At 49.3% G+C, this 14737-nt stretch overlaps 1 protein-coding gene across 1 annotated transcript in view; it reads right to left on the bottom strand.

The window, feature by feature from the left end:
* Positions 1 to 3101: 3101 nt before the first annotated feature.
* The window catches only part of RFX8 (regulatory factor X8), a 56644-nt gene continuing 45008 nt past the window's right edge, over positions 3102 to 14737 (bottom strand). The window contains 4 exon segments of the mRNA XM_033401757.2: positions 3102 to 5880; positions 6629 to 6743; positions 10265 to 10359; positions 13700 to 13856. Of these exon segments, the coding sequence (XP_033257648.2) occupies positions 5732 to 5880; positions 6629 to 6743; positions 10265 to 10359; positions 13700 to 13856 (516 nt within the window). The 3' untranslated portion in view covers positions 3102 to 5731.

Below are 14737 nucleotides of genomic sequence, written 5' to 3'. Positions count from 1 at the left end.
GGAGATGGGGCTCTTGGAAGGTAAGTAAGGTTAGATTAGGTCATGAGGGGATTAATGGCCTTATGAGAAAAGGGAGAGTCCCTGCGCCCCCCTCCCCACAGTGTTTTTGCTCCAAGGAAAGCCCACGTAAGGACACAGCAAGAAGGCAGATGTCTGCAAGAAGGAGGAGAGCTCTCACCAGGAAACCATCACCTGGCACCTTGATCTTGGACTTCTAGCCTCCAGAACCGTGGGGAATAAATGTCTGTTTCTTTAAGCCACCCAGTTTACGATATTTTTTTATGACAGCCCAAGCAGATGAAAACACTGACAAACTGTTTTCCAAAATGATTTTTGACCGTTTTATAGTTCTACTAGCAATATATGAGTACTTCAGGAGGTCTCTAAATGATGCATGAGGTGATTTCACAAAGAAGGAGCTATTCTGAATTGGGGCTCAGTTACTTGGCTTGGTAACATTTCCCATAGATCTCAGATTTTTTATTGTAAGCAATCCTGAACCATCATGTGTGTGCTGTTATAGAAAAGGACTCCCCCACTGGCAAATACTATGAGGTCTGCCTGCAGGAAATTGGTCCTCGGTATATTTACGAGCAGATCTGACTTGTAATGGGAGAAAACGGACTGCAGACCTGCTGCTTATCTATCACTTCCCATGAACAAATACCTTGTCAAGGACAATAAGAGGCTCATGGTCAAAGGTACCGAAGCACCATTTAAAGTTTGGGGCTGGAAATGTGCAAGAGGAGCCTGGGATGTCTTCTCCAGTCAAAAGAAGCAGCAGCAGCAGCAGCTAGAAAAGACCAATGAAACATGTCAAAAGAAGCAACTTGAAAGGTCCTCCACTGGGAAAAGATGGAATAATTTAGGCATCAAAAAGGAAAATGATGGCAGTTAAAGAAAGGCCTAAATGTACACTTACCATACTTCCCAGCAATTGCACTCCTGGGCATTTATCCCCGAGAAATAAAAACATATGTTCCCCACAAAAACCTGTAGACACCGTTGTTCATAGCAGCTTTATTCATAATAGGCCCAAAGTGGAAACAACCCAAATGTCCCTCAATACGTGAATAAACAAACTGCAGTGTATCCATACCACAGAATACCCCTCGGCGCTAAAAAGAAACAAACTATTAATAAAGGCAACAACTTGGGTGGATCTTAAGAGTATCCTGCTGAGAAAAAAAAAGCTAGTCTCAGAGGTTACATATTGTATGATTTCATTTATATAACATTCACAAAATGACAAAATTATAGGGGTGGAAGCCATTAGTTGCTGCTAAGGGTTAGTGATGGTGTGTGGCTATATAAAGCGGTAGCATGAGGGAGATCTCTGTGGTGATCAACAGTTCTGTATCTTGACTGTGGTGGTGGTTACATGAACCCACAGGTGATGGAAAATGCTAGAACTCTACACATACATTGCATCAATGGAAAATTCCTGCTTTTGATGTTACAATCCAGTTGTTTAAGATATAAGTATTAGGGGAAACTGGGTAGAGGGGAAACTGGGTAGAGGGTACACAGGTCTCTCTGAGTGAATAATGATTAGAAACAAAATTAAAAACAAATCCTCATAAGTCATCACTAGAAGTTGTTAGGACATCCAATTTATTCTGAAAAACATTTTTTTCAGATAATTCTAAACAATTAAAAAAATTTTTATTTTATATTGGAGTAGAGTTGATTTAAAAAGTTGTCTTAGTTTCAGGTGTACAGCACAGTGATTCAGGTACACATATACATATACCTATTCTTTTTCAAATTCTTTTCCCAGTTAGGTTATTACAGAATATTGAGCAGAATTCCCTGTGCTATACAGTAGGTCCCTGTTGTTATCTATCTGAAATATAGTCGTGTGTATATGTCAATCCCAAACTCCTAATTTATCCCTCTATCCCACTCCTCCGTGTATATACCTAAGAGAAATGAAAACATATGTCCACACAAAAACTTGTACACAAATGTTTACAGAGGCATCATTCAAACGGAAACGAACTTATTCATGTTTTCTATTAAGTGAAAACCACCTGGGTGTCCATCAGATGATGAATGGGTAAATAAAATGTGGTATATCCATTCAATGGAATTATCATTTCAATAAAAGGAGTGTTTCTGGGGGCCAGGAAAAAGGGGAAAAGGTAATGAATGTGAATGTGTGTGGGGATTCTCTGAGGTGATGAAAATGTTCTAAAATTAGATCAAGGTCATGGTTGCACAGCTCTCTAGATATGCTAAAATCACTGAATTTGATGAAATGAAATTCACGTTTTATGGAAAGCCAAGAAAATTTAATTATAAAATTTGTCTTTGCCTGTTTGCCTTCTCTATAGTGTATACTGTGTATCTGCGTTAACCAGATAACCTTCCTTCTTGATCTTGTAAGGGGCCAAGATGACCCATGACCAGCTCTTCACTTTGTCCGTGTAGATCTGGATGGTGTAAACTGTCAATAATATGCCATTTGACGTATAACCTTTTGTCTCAAAAACTTATATAACTATGCTTTGACCTCTGACAGGTCAAGGCAGAACTGTTCTCAGAGCTTTCTGAATAATCCTCAGGTTGGCTCAAATAAACATTTTCCTTTCTGAGATGGACTACTTATTAATTTTTTCATCAACAAATTGTACACTTTAAATGAGAAGAATTTAGGGTATGTATATCTCCAAAAAAATGTTTTTAAAATCTGATCTGGGGCAAGCTCTTGGTTACAATTTCTCAGGACAGCTCTCCCCACCCTGAGATACTCAGCAAGTCTCTTTGTTGTTTCCTGGGTGGGTGGAGGCAGGTAGGAGGGGTCAGGAGTGCAGCCTTACTTCTGACTCACCCCTACCTGCAGTGCAGCCCTTTGGATGTTCTGGTGTGTGAGCTGTGCCACTGGACTCCCCACCCTGGGCAGGTGTGATATTTGATGACTGCCCTCTACTAAGAGGTCATCCAGGTTGTGTGGATTGCAAAACATCGCCTTGGTGTTTATGTTTTTTATTTTTATTGTTTTAAAGGTTTTTTCTTTGATGGGGACCATTTTTAAAGTCTATATTGAATTTGTTACAATATTGCTTGTTGGTTTTTTTTTTTATGTTTTGGTTTTTTGGGCCGTTTTTTGGCTGCGGGATCTTAGTTCCCCCACTAGGGATCGAACGCGTACCCCCTGCGGTGGAAGCGAGGGGTCCTAAACACTGGACTGACAGGGAAGTCCCTTGCCCGCTTTTTGATGCTTTCAAGATATTTTATAGTTTTTCTAACAAGTATTGTGTTCACCTGATGAGTTGGTTCAACTGCACTAGCTTGCCATATTCCTGGAAACCAATGAGGATTTTAAATTCCTTAATCGTTTTAAACTCATGGCCAATAACATCACGGGGGCCCAGGGGCTACTTCATGTCTCTGATTCATTCTCCCTCCCTTCTGGAAGACTCTCACACCTCTCCTTCTTCCTACTTTCTTTGGATCTCTTTTCAAATTACACCTTGCTTGTGAATCTTGTAAGAAGTAACATTCCCATCCTTGCCTCTCTCTCTCTCTCTCTTTTTTGGCTATTAATGCTTTTCTTTCCTTTTTAATTTTTATTGGAGTATAGTTTTTTACAACATTTTGTTAGTTTCTGCTGTACAGCAAAGTGAATCAGCTGTACGTATACACAGATCCCCTCTTTTTTGGATTTCCTTCCCATGTAGGTCACCACAGAGCACTGAGTAGAGTTCCCTGTGCTACACAGTAATCTGGCCTATTATAATCGTTAAAAGACAATTACTTAATGAAGAGATATAAATATCTCTTATACAGATATAAAGTGAATGTGTGTTAAAGATTTTATGGGACTCAATTAATGAGGGAACTAGTAAGATGTTGCAGCTGATTCAAAAGAGAATTCAGGACTTCCCTGGTGGCGCAGTGGTTAAGAATCCACCTGCCGATGCAGGGGACACGGGTTTGAGCCCTGGTCTGGGAAGATCCCACATGCCGCGGAGCAACTAAGCCCGTGTGCCACAACTACTGAGCCTGCATGCCACAACTACTGAAGCCCACGCGACTAGAGCCCGTGCTCTGCAACAAGAGAAGCCACGGCAATGAGAAGCCCACGCACCGCAACAAAGAGTAGCCCCAGCTCACCGCAACTAGAGAAAGCCCAGGTGCAGCAGTGAAAACCCAACGCAGCCAAAAATAAATAAATAAATTTTTTTTTTAAAAAAAGGAGAGAGAATTCAAGACACTAAACATACATACATACGTAGACAACAAAGCATGCCACTGACAGTAATCTACAGACAGATGCCACACAGCTCTGTGCTCAGGGCACTTATCAACTGATCCCGCTGACGCACTGGTTTGCACTGTGTGGAGGAGAATCATCTGCAATAGTATCTGTCTGCTACAACTTACGAGATTCGTAAAATAACTCAAAAGGAAGAAAGAAGACCAGAAGGGTGTGTTGACCCTTTCTGTCCATTTCAAAGCTTTATCTACGATATTCACTATTCTCTGCTAGATCTCAGGTGAGAGAACCTGGCTCCACGAGAGGCATGGCCTGGTCTGGAATAAGCCTGACCCACAAACAACTCCTGGCTTGTTTAACTTTGTGAAACCATGGTCCACATGAAGGGGAAAAACTAGTGGTGTGAATACTCTGACTTCACATGAAGGCCCTAGAAGGCCGAGGGGAAAGCACTGTGAACTGAGGACGCCACCGGCCGTATCAGTAAACAAAGGGTGTTGCAGCCACGAAGCCGTCACATGACAGCCACCCCGAGACCGTGCGCCCTGAGGGAACTCAGGATCCGGGCAGGATGCCCCCATCTAGCAGTGAGCTGCTGCAGCCACCCCGAGCCGTGCACCCTGAGGAGACTCAGGAGGAGAAAACGCAGGATACTGGCCCCAGATAGCCGAGGAGCACATCAAAGGAACGATGCCAGAGAGCCCAGACTCTTGCGTCTTCCCATACGTAGAAAAGTGCTAAGCTCTTTACCTCGAGATGTCCGGTTTTCTTTAATTAACAGTCATCTTTTGATGTTCCGACTACCTGGTCTTTGTTGCAAAAACGGCTCCTATCTACCCCGGCCCCCACCTGGCCTCTCGGAGTGATCTGAGATGCTGTGTCCCGGACCTTAGTCTTCGGGTTTGTCCACTGAATAAAACACAACTCTCAACTTTCAGGCTGTGCATTTTTTCAGTCGACAGCACTAACCACAGAGCTGGCTTTCCTCCTGTGGCTGCACGTGAACTCTGTGCTGACCTTCATCTGCGGGGACAGCCTCATGACGAATGGGGGTCACATATATGGCTGTGTACAGCCACAACCCTCCAAAGGGCCCCAGTGTTTGCAGAACGGTCTAGAACAGGGCCTGTCTACTCTTCCTGTCCTGTGTACCCGCTGCAAGGGCATCTGGCAGCCCTGGGGCAAGGATTCCTTGCCCTGATAGGTGTGTGAGTTTGTGGGCTGGAGGCTCTGTCTGTCTGTCTGTCCACGGCTGTGTGTCCAGTGCCCAGGAAGGTGCCTGGGACTTTGCAGGGACGCACGACATCTGCTGAAACGACTGATCGCCTCCGTGGGGCTGGGGGGCTCAGTGGTGACTGTCCCTCCCCGCGACTCTCCTGTGCTGTGTCTGTACCACAGCTGTGACAAATGGGACCCCCTGGGCCCAGAAAGACCCTCTACTGGACCAGAAAGTTGGCAAAACAGACACTGCTTTACTCTTTCCACCATCTGCACGCAGTGGGGACTTTATCAACTCTTATTCCTGAAGGTTAAATCCGGGTGCCCCCGAAGAACCCATTTCTTGGTCCAGCTCAGTCGGGAGATGGAGAAAAAGTGGATGCTTGTTGCTTTGCTCACGATGTCTGAAAACGCACAATTCAAAAGCCCGGGGAGGTTTCCTGCGCGTCCGACAACGATGGCAGGGGAGTGACAAAAGACATGTCCACGTATTGAGATACAGGGAAGTCATTCTGGCTTATACATGAGTGAACTAAAATAGCCTGTGTGTGGCCTATCAAAGCTTACATTGTACCTCGGCTTTAATTATTAGAGAAAAGGACACACTGACCAGAAGTAAAAATGTCCATGTTAAAAATAAAGATTAAATGCCTCCCTTCCTGGGACACCGATACCTGTTACTCCTTTGATGGTTAAGTCCCCCTTCCCAGGTGACAAGGCCATACTGACTTGCTGGGTACGTGCTGGTCTGTTCTTTTTTTTTTTTTTTTTTTTAAATAACCTTGAAGAAATGAAACCCTGACTTGTTTAATGTTCTTTGTTTTGACAAGATATAAAACTGCGCTGCTCTCCGGAGCAGTTTCTCAGAGTCATCTGGGAAGCTGGCTTCCAGGCTAGTCCTCAGTCTGGCTCACATAAAACCCTTTTCTATTCTTATTTTAGATTGTTTATTGATTATTTTCATTGACAGGAGAGTGAGGTGTTGTCCAGCTGTTTGATGAACTACCATCTTGCCGTAATAATAAGATTAATATGGTTTTGTGTGTGTGTGGTTCTCTGTGTGTCGTATTTTACATAAAAAGGCGAGAAAAAGACGAGTGGGTTCCACATAGCAATGTGGAAAACGCTTAGGCTGTAATAACATCTGTAAAAGGTAGAATACAAAATGCTGTGCGTTCTCGGACTTACCGAAGCTGTCTCTGTGCCAGAGGGTCATAGCTTTGCTCTCGGCAGTGAGGAGGAAATTCCATCTCAGCTGGAAGCTGGTGGCCAATCTGATAAATTCCGTTTTGCTTCTGCTCGGCTGTGACATTTTAGAGAGAAAAAAATGCTGGGGTTTATGATAAAAATCAAGGCGAGCATGTTGTCAAATGCACCCACGGGTGGCGCACAGTCTCACGAGGTCAAAGTGGGGCAGGAAGAAGGAAAGCCGAGGCGAGAGGCGGCCCAGGCCTGGGCCGGGTCTTGCACCATCTCCTGTGGGGATGGTCCCAGGCAGAAGCCTTTGAAGTGGGCGGGGAGAAGGCAGGAGGTGGGAGAGCAGCTGACTTCTTTTCTGTAATCCCACACAATTCTTTTTAGAAAAAGGTCACTTGTGGGGAGCAACAGGGGAGGGAGGCCTGCGGGACGGGGGCTAATTTACACGTGGCGAGTCTGACACTGTGAAGAAGGGGCCCAGAGTCCCACAGTGACGGAAGGAAGGGTGCCGACCTTGCAAGGCACAAAGCTGGCCGCTGCGCCGCGTGAATTATCTGAGGCCTGGAAGGCCCACCTGTGTGTCCAGCGGAGCCAAGGTCATCGATGGCCTGAGTGGCACTAAACTGGGTACCGGGGAGATGCCTCCACGTGCAGACTAAGGAACTCCCCACTAGATTGACAGCAGCCTCGGGCCACACTTCAGGTGAGTTACAAACCAACAGAGGCATATGTAATTTCCAGCACAGGTTGGAGTGAACCCCCCGAGTCTCTCCTGACTCTACTGCGTGAGGACCACCCAGACACTCAACCGCAAGTCTCCGAGGAAGAACGGCAGGGACCGGCCAGGAATAAGGAGGTGCCCTTTCCTCTCGGTTTCTGTTCAGCCCCCGCTGAGAGCCCCCAAAGGCCCACCCTGGGCTCTGGGTGGGTGTGGACCTGTAACCAAGCGGGACCCTATGGGGCCCTCCCAGGACAGAACCCCTCCCCAATATCCTCTGCTGTAGCTCCTCTCTGAAGTACCTAGATAATAGTATCTCGTGCATATTTCCTGAGAGTTTCAGATGCTAAACCCCCCCGCCCCCACCAAATGGAAGAAATTAACTACCTGATGATCATGAGACGTGCTGGGGCCTAAGGACCGATCACCGCCAACCAATCAGAGGATTGTGCACGAGCTGATCACACACCCCGGGACCCGGCCCCTCCCCTCCCCTGGCCTTTCAAATTGCTTTGTTGAAACCCTTCCGGGAGTCCCGGGGTATTCTGAGCACAAGTCACCCATCTCCTTCCTCTCTCCTTGCTGGGTCCTGCAATAAACCTTTCTCTGCTCCGAACTCCAGCCTCTCGGTTTGTGTGGCCTCACTGTGCATCGGGCACGTGAACTTGGGTTTGGGAACAGACTCCCCTCGGCAGCGGCATCCTCCCCACACGACCACCTGGAACGGGGCTCTCGGGGGGAGCCCTGCTGGTGTTCAACACACACAAGGATGCTTCCTAAAACCATCCAGAGAAGGAGCTGTGGGCGATCTCCGCACAAACATTCACAAGTGAACACAGACATTACCCAGCTTTCCTCCTCTCGCCGGCAGCGTGATACCTCAGGTTCCTACATTTAGAAAGGACCCCTGGGCCCAAACTGCGCGAGAACCAGGGGAACAAATGAAGCAGGACAGAGCTGAGCATTTCTCTCCTCTGGCTCTGCCAGGTGCTAACAACTTGAGGCCATTAGTCATCGTGGACAAGCCCGTCACATTTTAACAGTCTGAGTATCTCATTGACAACAGTGGTTTTTTGTTTGTTTGTTTGTTTTTTTGTCAGCCAGGTTGTTTTACAAAAACAAGCCCTTCAAAGGCAGGCAGTTACAAAACCACCATTTTTCGAAGAAGACGCCTCACTCGTGATGCTGCAGGGGTGAGGACGGAAACACCGCGTTACACGGTCTTGCATGCAGGACCAGTACCGACGGTCTCGGGGGCTCAGCGGGGGTGAAGTGGAGGCTGCGTGAGTGTCTGAAACAAGGACCAGAGGATGGAGAGCTTCATCCTGTCGAATGAATCACTGTCTCTGCAGCTATGCACCCGCGCACATTACCACTGGTACAAGTGAGCTTTGCCGAGGACCAAGGAGAGGGAATCAAAACCACACAGAATCTGGAAAGACTATATCCAAGGAGCAAAAAATGGAAACAGACACCTGCCAAGGCTTGGAACCAGCTTTCAAGCTCCTTCCTGGGTTTTCTGGGGGAGATGGAGGGGGCAGGAAGACATGTGGCTGGAGGCTTAAGGAGAAAACCCGAGTCACGTTCTGGTCCCAGGCCCTCCAGGTCCTTGCTGCAGAGAGCTGCAGAGATGCCCCCCTTTTCCCTAGACCGGTCCCCCACTTTCCCTACGCCCACCCTTCCCAGCGGAACCCAACTCCCTCGTCAAGGTCTTTTCCTGCTGCCTCGGCCTTCAGAGGATGACGCCTCGAGGGGCGGGAGGCCCCGTGTTTCAGGCCCACTGGGGCCAGGTGCTGGGGCTTCCCCTGACAGCATCCTCCGCTCTTACAGGGTGACTGTAAGCAGCTTTGGGCAGAAAAGAGCTCTTTGCAGGAGGTCCCTTCGTCTTGTCACTAACCTCAAACCAGGCGCCCCCATGCTCTACTCATCTCTGGCCCTAGCACACCTTTCAAATCTTTTGATCACACGATACTTTGCCTAACTTGTAGGTTCTTTCCATAGATCAAAGAAATAGAAATGATGACCGATCTCTTCCCCAGCTTCCCCTTCAGTAATCTCAAGAACTGTGTGAACACGGCAGCATCTAAAGAAAGAGCACAGGAAGTCGACAAGCCTGCACACAGTGGGGCATGGTGACCACTCTGACCGCCCATCTCAGTGATTACCTGAGATGACTTCCCTTTTCCGCGTTAAAAACTTTCTCGGCCGAGCAGAATCTTCGGAGACGGTTTTGGAGAACACCGAGTCCACCGTCTCCCCGGACTGCCGGTATCCTGCTCAAAGGCGGTTTCCCTTCCTGCCGACATCTGCCTCTCGTGAGTACTGGTTTTTGCGCTGCAAGCAGCTGGACCTGATTTGGTAACGTGACTGCTGATGAGGGTGATGACGACAGTCAAGCCAACGGGCCTACTGAGAAGTCCAAGTGACACGTCCAGCAGAAGGACCAAACCCGCCCACGTCCGAAACCAATTCATCTTGGCTTTTGTGAACCCAAGCCTGACACCTTACTGGGACTGTCTGCGAAACCCCCAGATGAGCGCCGTTCTCCCCAAACAGACCAACCCATCTCCCTCCTGAACACTCCTGCTTGGTGCATGCATCCTCAACTGCACACCAGCACTTACCTCCCCACGCCCACTCACATGCCCTCCCACGCACAGACACGCTCACATATGCACACGTGTGCTCACTTGCAAGCAAACACACGCACAGAGTTGCGTGTACCAGCCTCTGAGATACCACTTCCCCAACCCGAACCCCGTCCCGGCCTTGACACATTTCTGTCCAGAGCGCCAGAGAAAACCTTTTCCTTTGCACCAGGTCCTGGGCACTCAGTGCTATAATGTAGCTAGAATGACCCACACCCACTTCTTCTACTGAAAAAAAAAAAAAAAATCGTGGTTTTGTACCTGGAAGACAAATGTTTGGAGGCTTGAAGACAGACAATTCAGGAATACACTGAGGTCTGTTGATGTCCCCAGCAAAGAAATTAAAGTGCTCAAACCTATCAACAGACAAAACAAACCCGATTGTGAGCGGTAGAGCAGAATTTCCCCGTAGGTATCTGTATCCCAGGTGACCTAGGGGATAACATCCCACTGCAGTTCAAAGGAATTCCCCGCGGCCTCGCCCTCATTTTGAACACAAAGGCTGCCTTGGGCTGGGTCTGTCACCCCAGGTCTTCTGGTTCAGAGCTCTGTGGTCTCGCCTTCTAGCAATCCCCTCGGCTACTTGTTGAAATGGGAAGAAATAGTTTGAAATCATAACTACACCTTGTAATCACACAGAACCGGGCTCCAAGTGAGCTCACTGGAGGGTACAGACGTGACCTCACCCATCCCTGCCATTTTTATAAAGGGGGTAGTTTGTTCAAGTCCTTTAACTGATGGTGGACATCAAAGCCGCTGAGGGATGTTAGGTGAGTTGCCCAGGGCTACAGACCCTGTCAGTACAGGCCCGAGGGCTGCAGCCCAAGTGCGGGACACTGGGACTTGGGTCCCGCACCCACGCAGGCAGCGCTGAGAGTGGAAGGACAGTGGAAGCGCATCTGTCTGAGTGCCCCCATGTGCCAAGGAGATTTAGATAACGCAGTGGGCTGCCACGGCCCTGGTGCACATTTGGTCAGGCTCCGTCTGGAAGATCTTCCAGGCACATCTCAGGCATTCGTCTGCCAGGGGTCATGCTGTCTCCCTGCCGGCTCTGCGCCCTCTGCAAAGGACATGCAAGGATGCCAACAGGAGCCCAGGAGCCCCTGGCAGGCTGGCGGGCACCTGGGGGAGAGGCCTCATGCCTCCTGGGTCTCCCTGGGCTTGGGCTGGGGGTGAGAGCAAGGTTTGGGCAGCCAGCTGGGATTGCTGGGGAAGCCAGTGGCCTGGGAGGGGGGCTTCCATTGCCCTGAAGCCTGCTGGGTTAGGTGTTCACCTTTCAGCTGCTGGTCTGGTTGGAGGGGAGTCTCCCAGGGGAGGATCTGGGATCTGGGACAGCCAGGCAGTAGGGACAGGGGATATAATCAAGGGACAGGCAAGCAGTGGGGGGAGGGAGCTGCTTAGCAGCAAGTAAGGACCCATTTCACTATTTTAATAACTGGTACAATCCTACCAAGTCAGCCCCCCCTCAAGGTCAAAGGAAGAGGACAGGATACTTTGCGGTGCTTTTAATGCATCGCTGAATCCATGTAGCCATCTGCTGGTGAAATGCCGAGGTGCCCCGTGTGCAGCCCCGTGTTGGGCGGGCCGTGATGAAGCCCACAGCCCACACCTTGAGGCGGCTTCAGGCACTGGGGGGCAGCTTTATGCATGGCTGACCCCTCCTGGCAGCCCTCAGACCAAAGCCTAGCGACCGGGGAAGGAGGTGGTAACTGATCTGCAGCCCCTCCTGAAGCAGCTCCCGGCTCCCCCCGAGTGGGGAGCCTCCTGCTGTGGTGACTGTCCCCTCTCAGTGATGTAACGACGCGTAAGCCAGCTCTTCGTGGAACTGTAACTGAGGGAGGACCCTACGGGGCCTTCCCAGAATAGACCTCCACCCGTGTCCCCCGCCTGCCTTTTGTCTGTAGAGAAACTTCAGCCAAAGAAGAAATTTAACCAGAGAAGTGAGAAAACGCAGAAAGAAAGGAAAACAGGCAAGCAAGACAAAATAATAATACTTTAGCCATTAAACACAGTCAAGGACCTTTAGTTTCTCCTCAAGGACTCTAGAGAATATTCTGAGCCCTGCTCCTTGAGCTGTTTTGCAGATACTGAAAGCCCCTCCAGGTGGGCGAAGTTAACTGTCTGCTGCCCACGAGCACGGAGACCCCAGACCGGTTGGAACCGGAAGGTTGATGATGCCGACTCCCGATGACCTCACCACCAACCAATCAGAAGAGTGTCCACGAGCTGACCATGCCCTGCTCCTTGAACGCTATAAGATTCCTCACGACCCCCTCCAGGGCAGGACACACAGTCTTGAGGGCATGAGCCCGCTATGGCCCGCTTACCTGGCAAAGCAATACAGCTGTTTCTTTCTACTTCACCCACAACGCTGAGATTTAATCTGGCACCAGCGTACAGAGGCCAGATTTTGGCATCAGAATGGAGATTTTCTTCCTTAAGATTAACTACAATTGTCAGCTAGTGTCGGGGCCCAGAGTACGCGGCTCCAAAATGTGCCTTAGTGGCATGTTGGTTGATTTGATTGAAAAGTTACTTAAGAAACGGCCAACACAGGAAGGACACTGACCCTCCCCCTCGGTCCCCCTGAAAACAGGAAATAAATCTCCGGTGTGAAAGGTGCCCTTCCGGCACCAGGATGTAAAGAGACACCCTTATCCCCAGAGACAGGGAATTCAGGCTGCGAACAAACCATGTATAAACAAACCATGTTACTTTTTTTTTTTTTTGGCCGCGCCGCCAAACTTGTAGGATCTTAGTTCCCCGAGCAGGGATTGAACCCAGGCCCTCGGCCATGAAAGCACGGAGTCCTAACCACTGGACAGCCAGGGAAGTCCCAAACCATGTTAGTTCTTTAATTTACTACCCAAGCCCCAATTCTGTTTAGCTTCTTCACTAACTGGGCACCCCAAAACCTAAGTTTCTTTGTCTACTTCTTAGGTCCCATTTCTATAAGACCTCTGTGCACACGATTTAAAATTTGTGTCTTTTTCTCCTGTGAACCTGTCTTGCGCCAGGTTGATTATTAATCCAGCCAGGAGAACTCAAGACGGGTAGAGGGGGAAATTCCCCCTTCCCCGGACAATAGCAAAGGGCACGAATATTCATGGGCTTACATAGCACTTGTTTGTGAAGTAGTGAAATAAGGTCAAAGCACCACCGTTAAACTTCACATTGTTAAAAATAACACTTGGTGCAGGAATTCCCTGGCGGTCCAGTGGTTAGGGCTCTGTCCTCTCACTGCCGTGGGCTTGGGTTCAATCCCTGGTCGGGGAACTAAAATCCCACAAGCTGCGAGGGTGCGTAAACAAACAAACAAACAAACAAAACTACAGTTAGAGCAGAAACTGGCAAGGCAGAGAGCTAGGTCAATCCCACTGAGGCCTGAAGAGGCGATCTGTGCATCTGCAAGAGGGATGCAGGAGGGTTTTCCAAAGGAGACAAGAAATATTGTCCATCAGCAACCACACTCACTCGGCAAATACGTCCTGGCACTATGGACCCCAGGGCAGGCCCTGGAAGAGGGTTCTCGGGGCACTCCTCACCTTCTGCAGGAAGAGGTGTGCGAGCAGGTAAATTATAACGTCAAAGAGGAACGTTCTAATTCTATTAGGAAATCTACAAATCAGTGATGGCCACAGCAGCCCTGATTATATACCAAACGCTGCAACCAAGCAGCTGAGGAAGGAGGAGTACATTTCATCTCTGTGTTCCCCTCCAGGTCGTCAGTGCCGCTCGCGTTACTCGTCAGGGCTTGCTGGGAAATACCCAAGGCGCCCTGATGCATGATGGCGTGTAGATCCAGCTGCAGGACGCCGACTCTCCTGCTGTTGTTCAGCACCGTTCTCATGGTCTAAAGACAACGGCAAACGCTACACTTGGTGAAATCTTGTCATCTTACTTTGGCCTAATGCCCCCTCTCCAAATTACCCAAACTTTCTTGCTGTCGAAGAGAAAGAAAAGTGGATTTGGGTAGTTTTGCCCGTTAAAACTGAATCCTAGGGCTTCCCTGGTGGCGCAGTGGTTGGGAGTCCGCCTGCCAATGCAGGGGACGCGGGTTCGTGCCCCGTTCCGGGAAGATCCCACATGCCGCGGAGCGGCTGGGCCTGTGAGCCATGGCCGCTGGGCCTGCGCGTCCGGAGCCTGTGCTCCGCAACGGGAGAGGCCACGACAGTGAGAGGCCCGCGTACCGCAAAAAAAGAAAAACCCAAAACAAAACCCTGAATCCTAAATGACAATCAAAATGTTCAAACTGCACACATTCTAGAACCGCCTTTCTGAAAGTCGGCATTTAGGACGCTTCTGCTCACGGGCAAACGTCTCAGGGGCCTGCAGCTCCTCCTCCCAGTTCCCTATTCTCTGCACCCCGAGCAAGGGGCCTAAATTCTCTAGAGAGGGAAACGGTGGGCTCTGCCAGGCAAGTGCAGTTCTGGAGAACAGGGCGGGCGGCCTCTACAGGATGGCTGTGGGGACTCAGAAGCTCTCCTGTCCTTCCTCTGGGGAGCCTGGGTCAGTGAATTGGGCCTCTGCTGTCCAATGGGACAAACCTCTCCCTTATGTGTTCGGGGTCTGCAGGACGAGCGGTGAGTCATCCTCACACCAGCCCCAAGAGCAGGCACTACAGCCATGTCTGTTTTACGGAGAGGAAAGGGGCCCTTGGGTATTCAGTAAATTCTCCTGGAACAGTGAGCGTAAAGGTACGGCTCCCAGCAGGCCAGGCTCTGGACCCTGAGC

This window comes from Orcinus orca, chromosome 13 (assembly GCF_937001465.1).
Source record: "Orcinus orca chromosome 13, mOrcOrc1.1, whole genome shotgun sequence".
Taxonomy (NCBI): domain Eukaryota; kingdom Metazoa; phylum Chordata; class Mammalia; order Artiodactyla; family Delphinidae; genus Orcinus; species Orcinus orca.
This window is presented reverse-complemented; position numbering and strand designations above follow the sequence as displayed.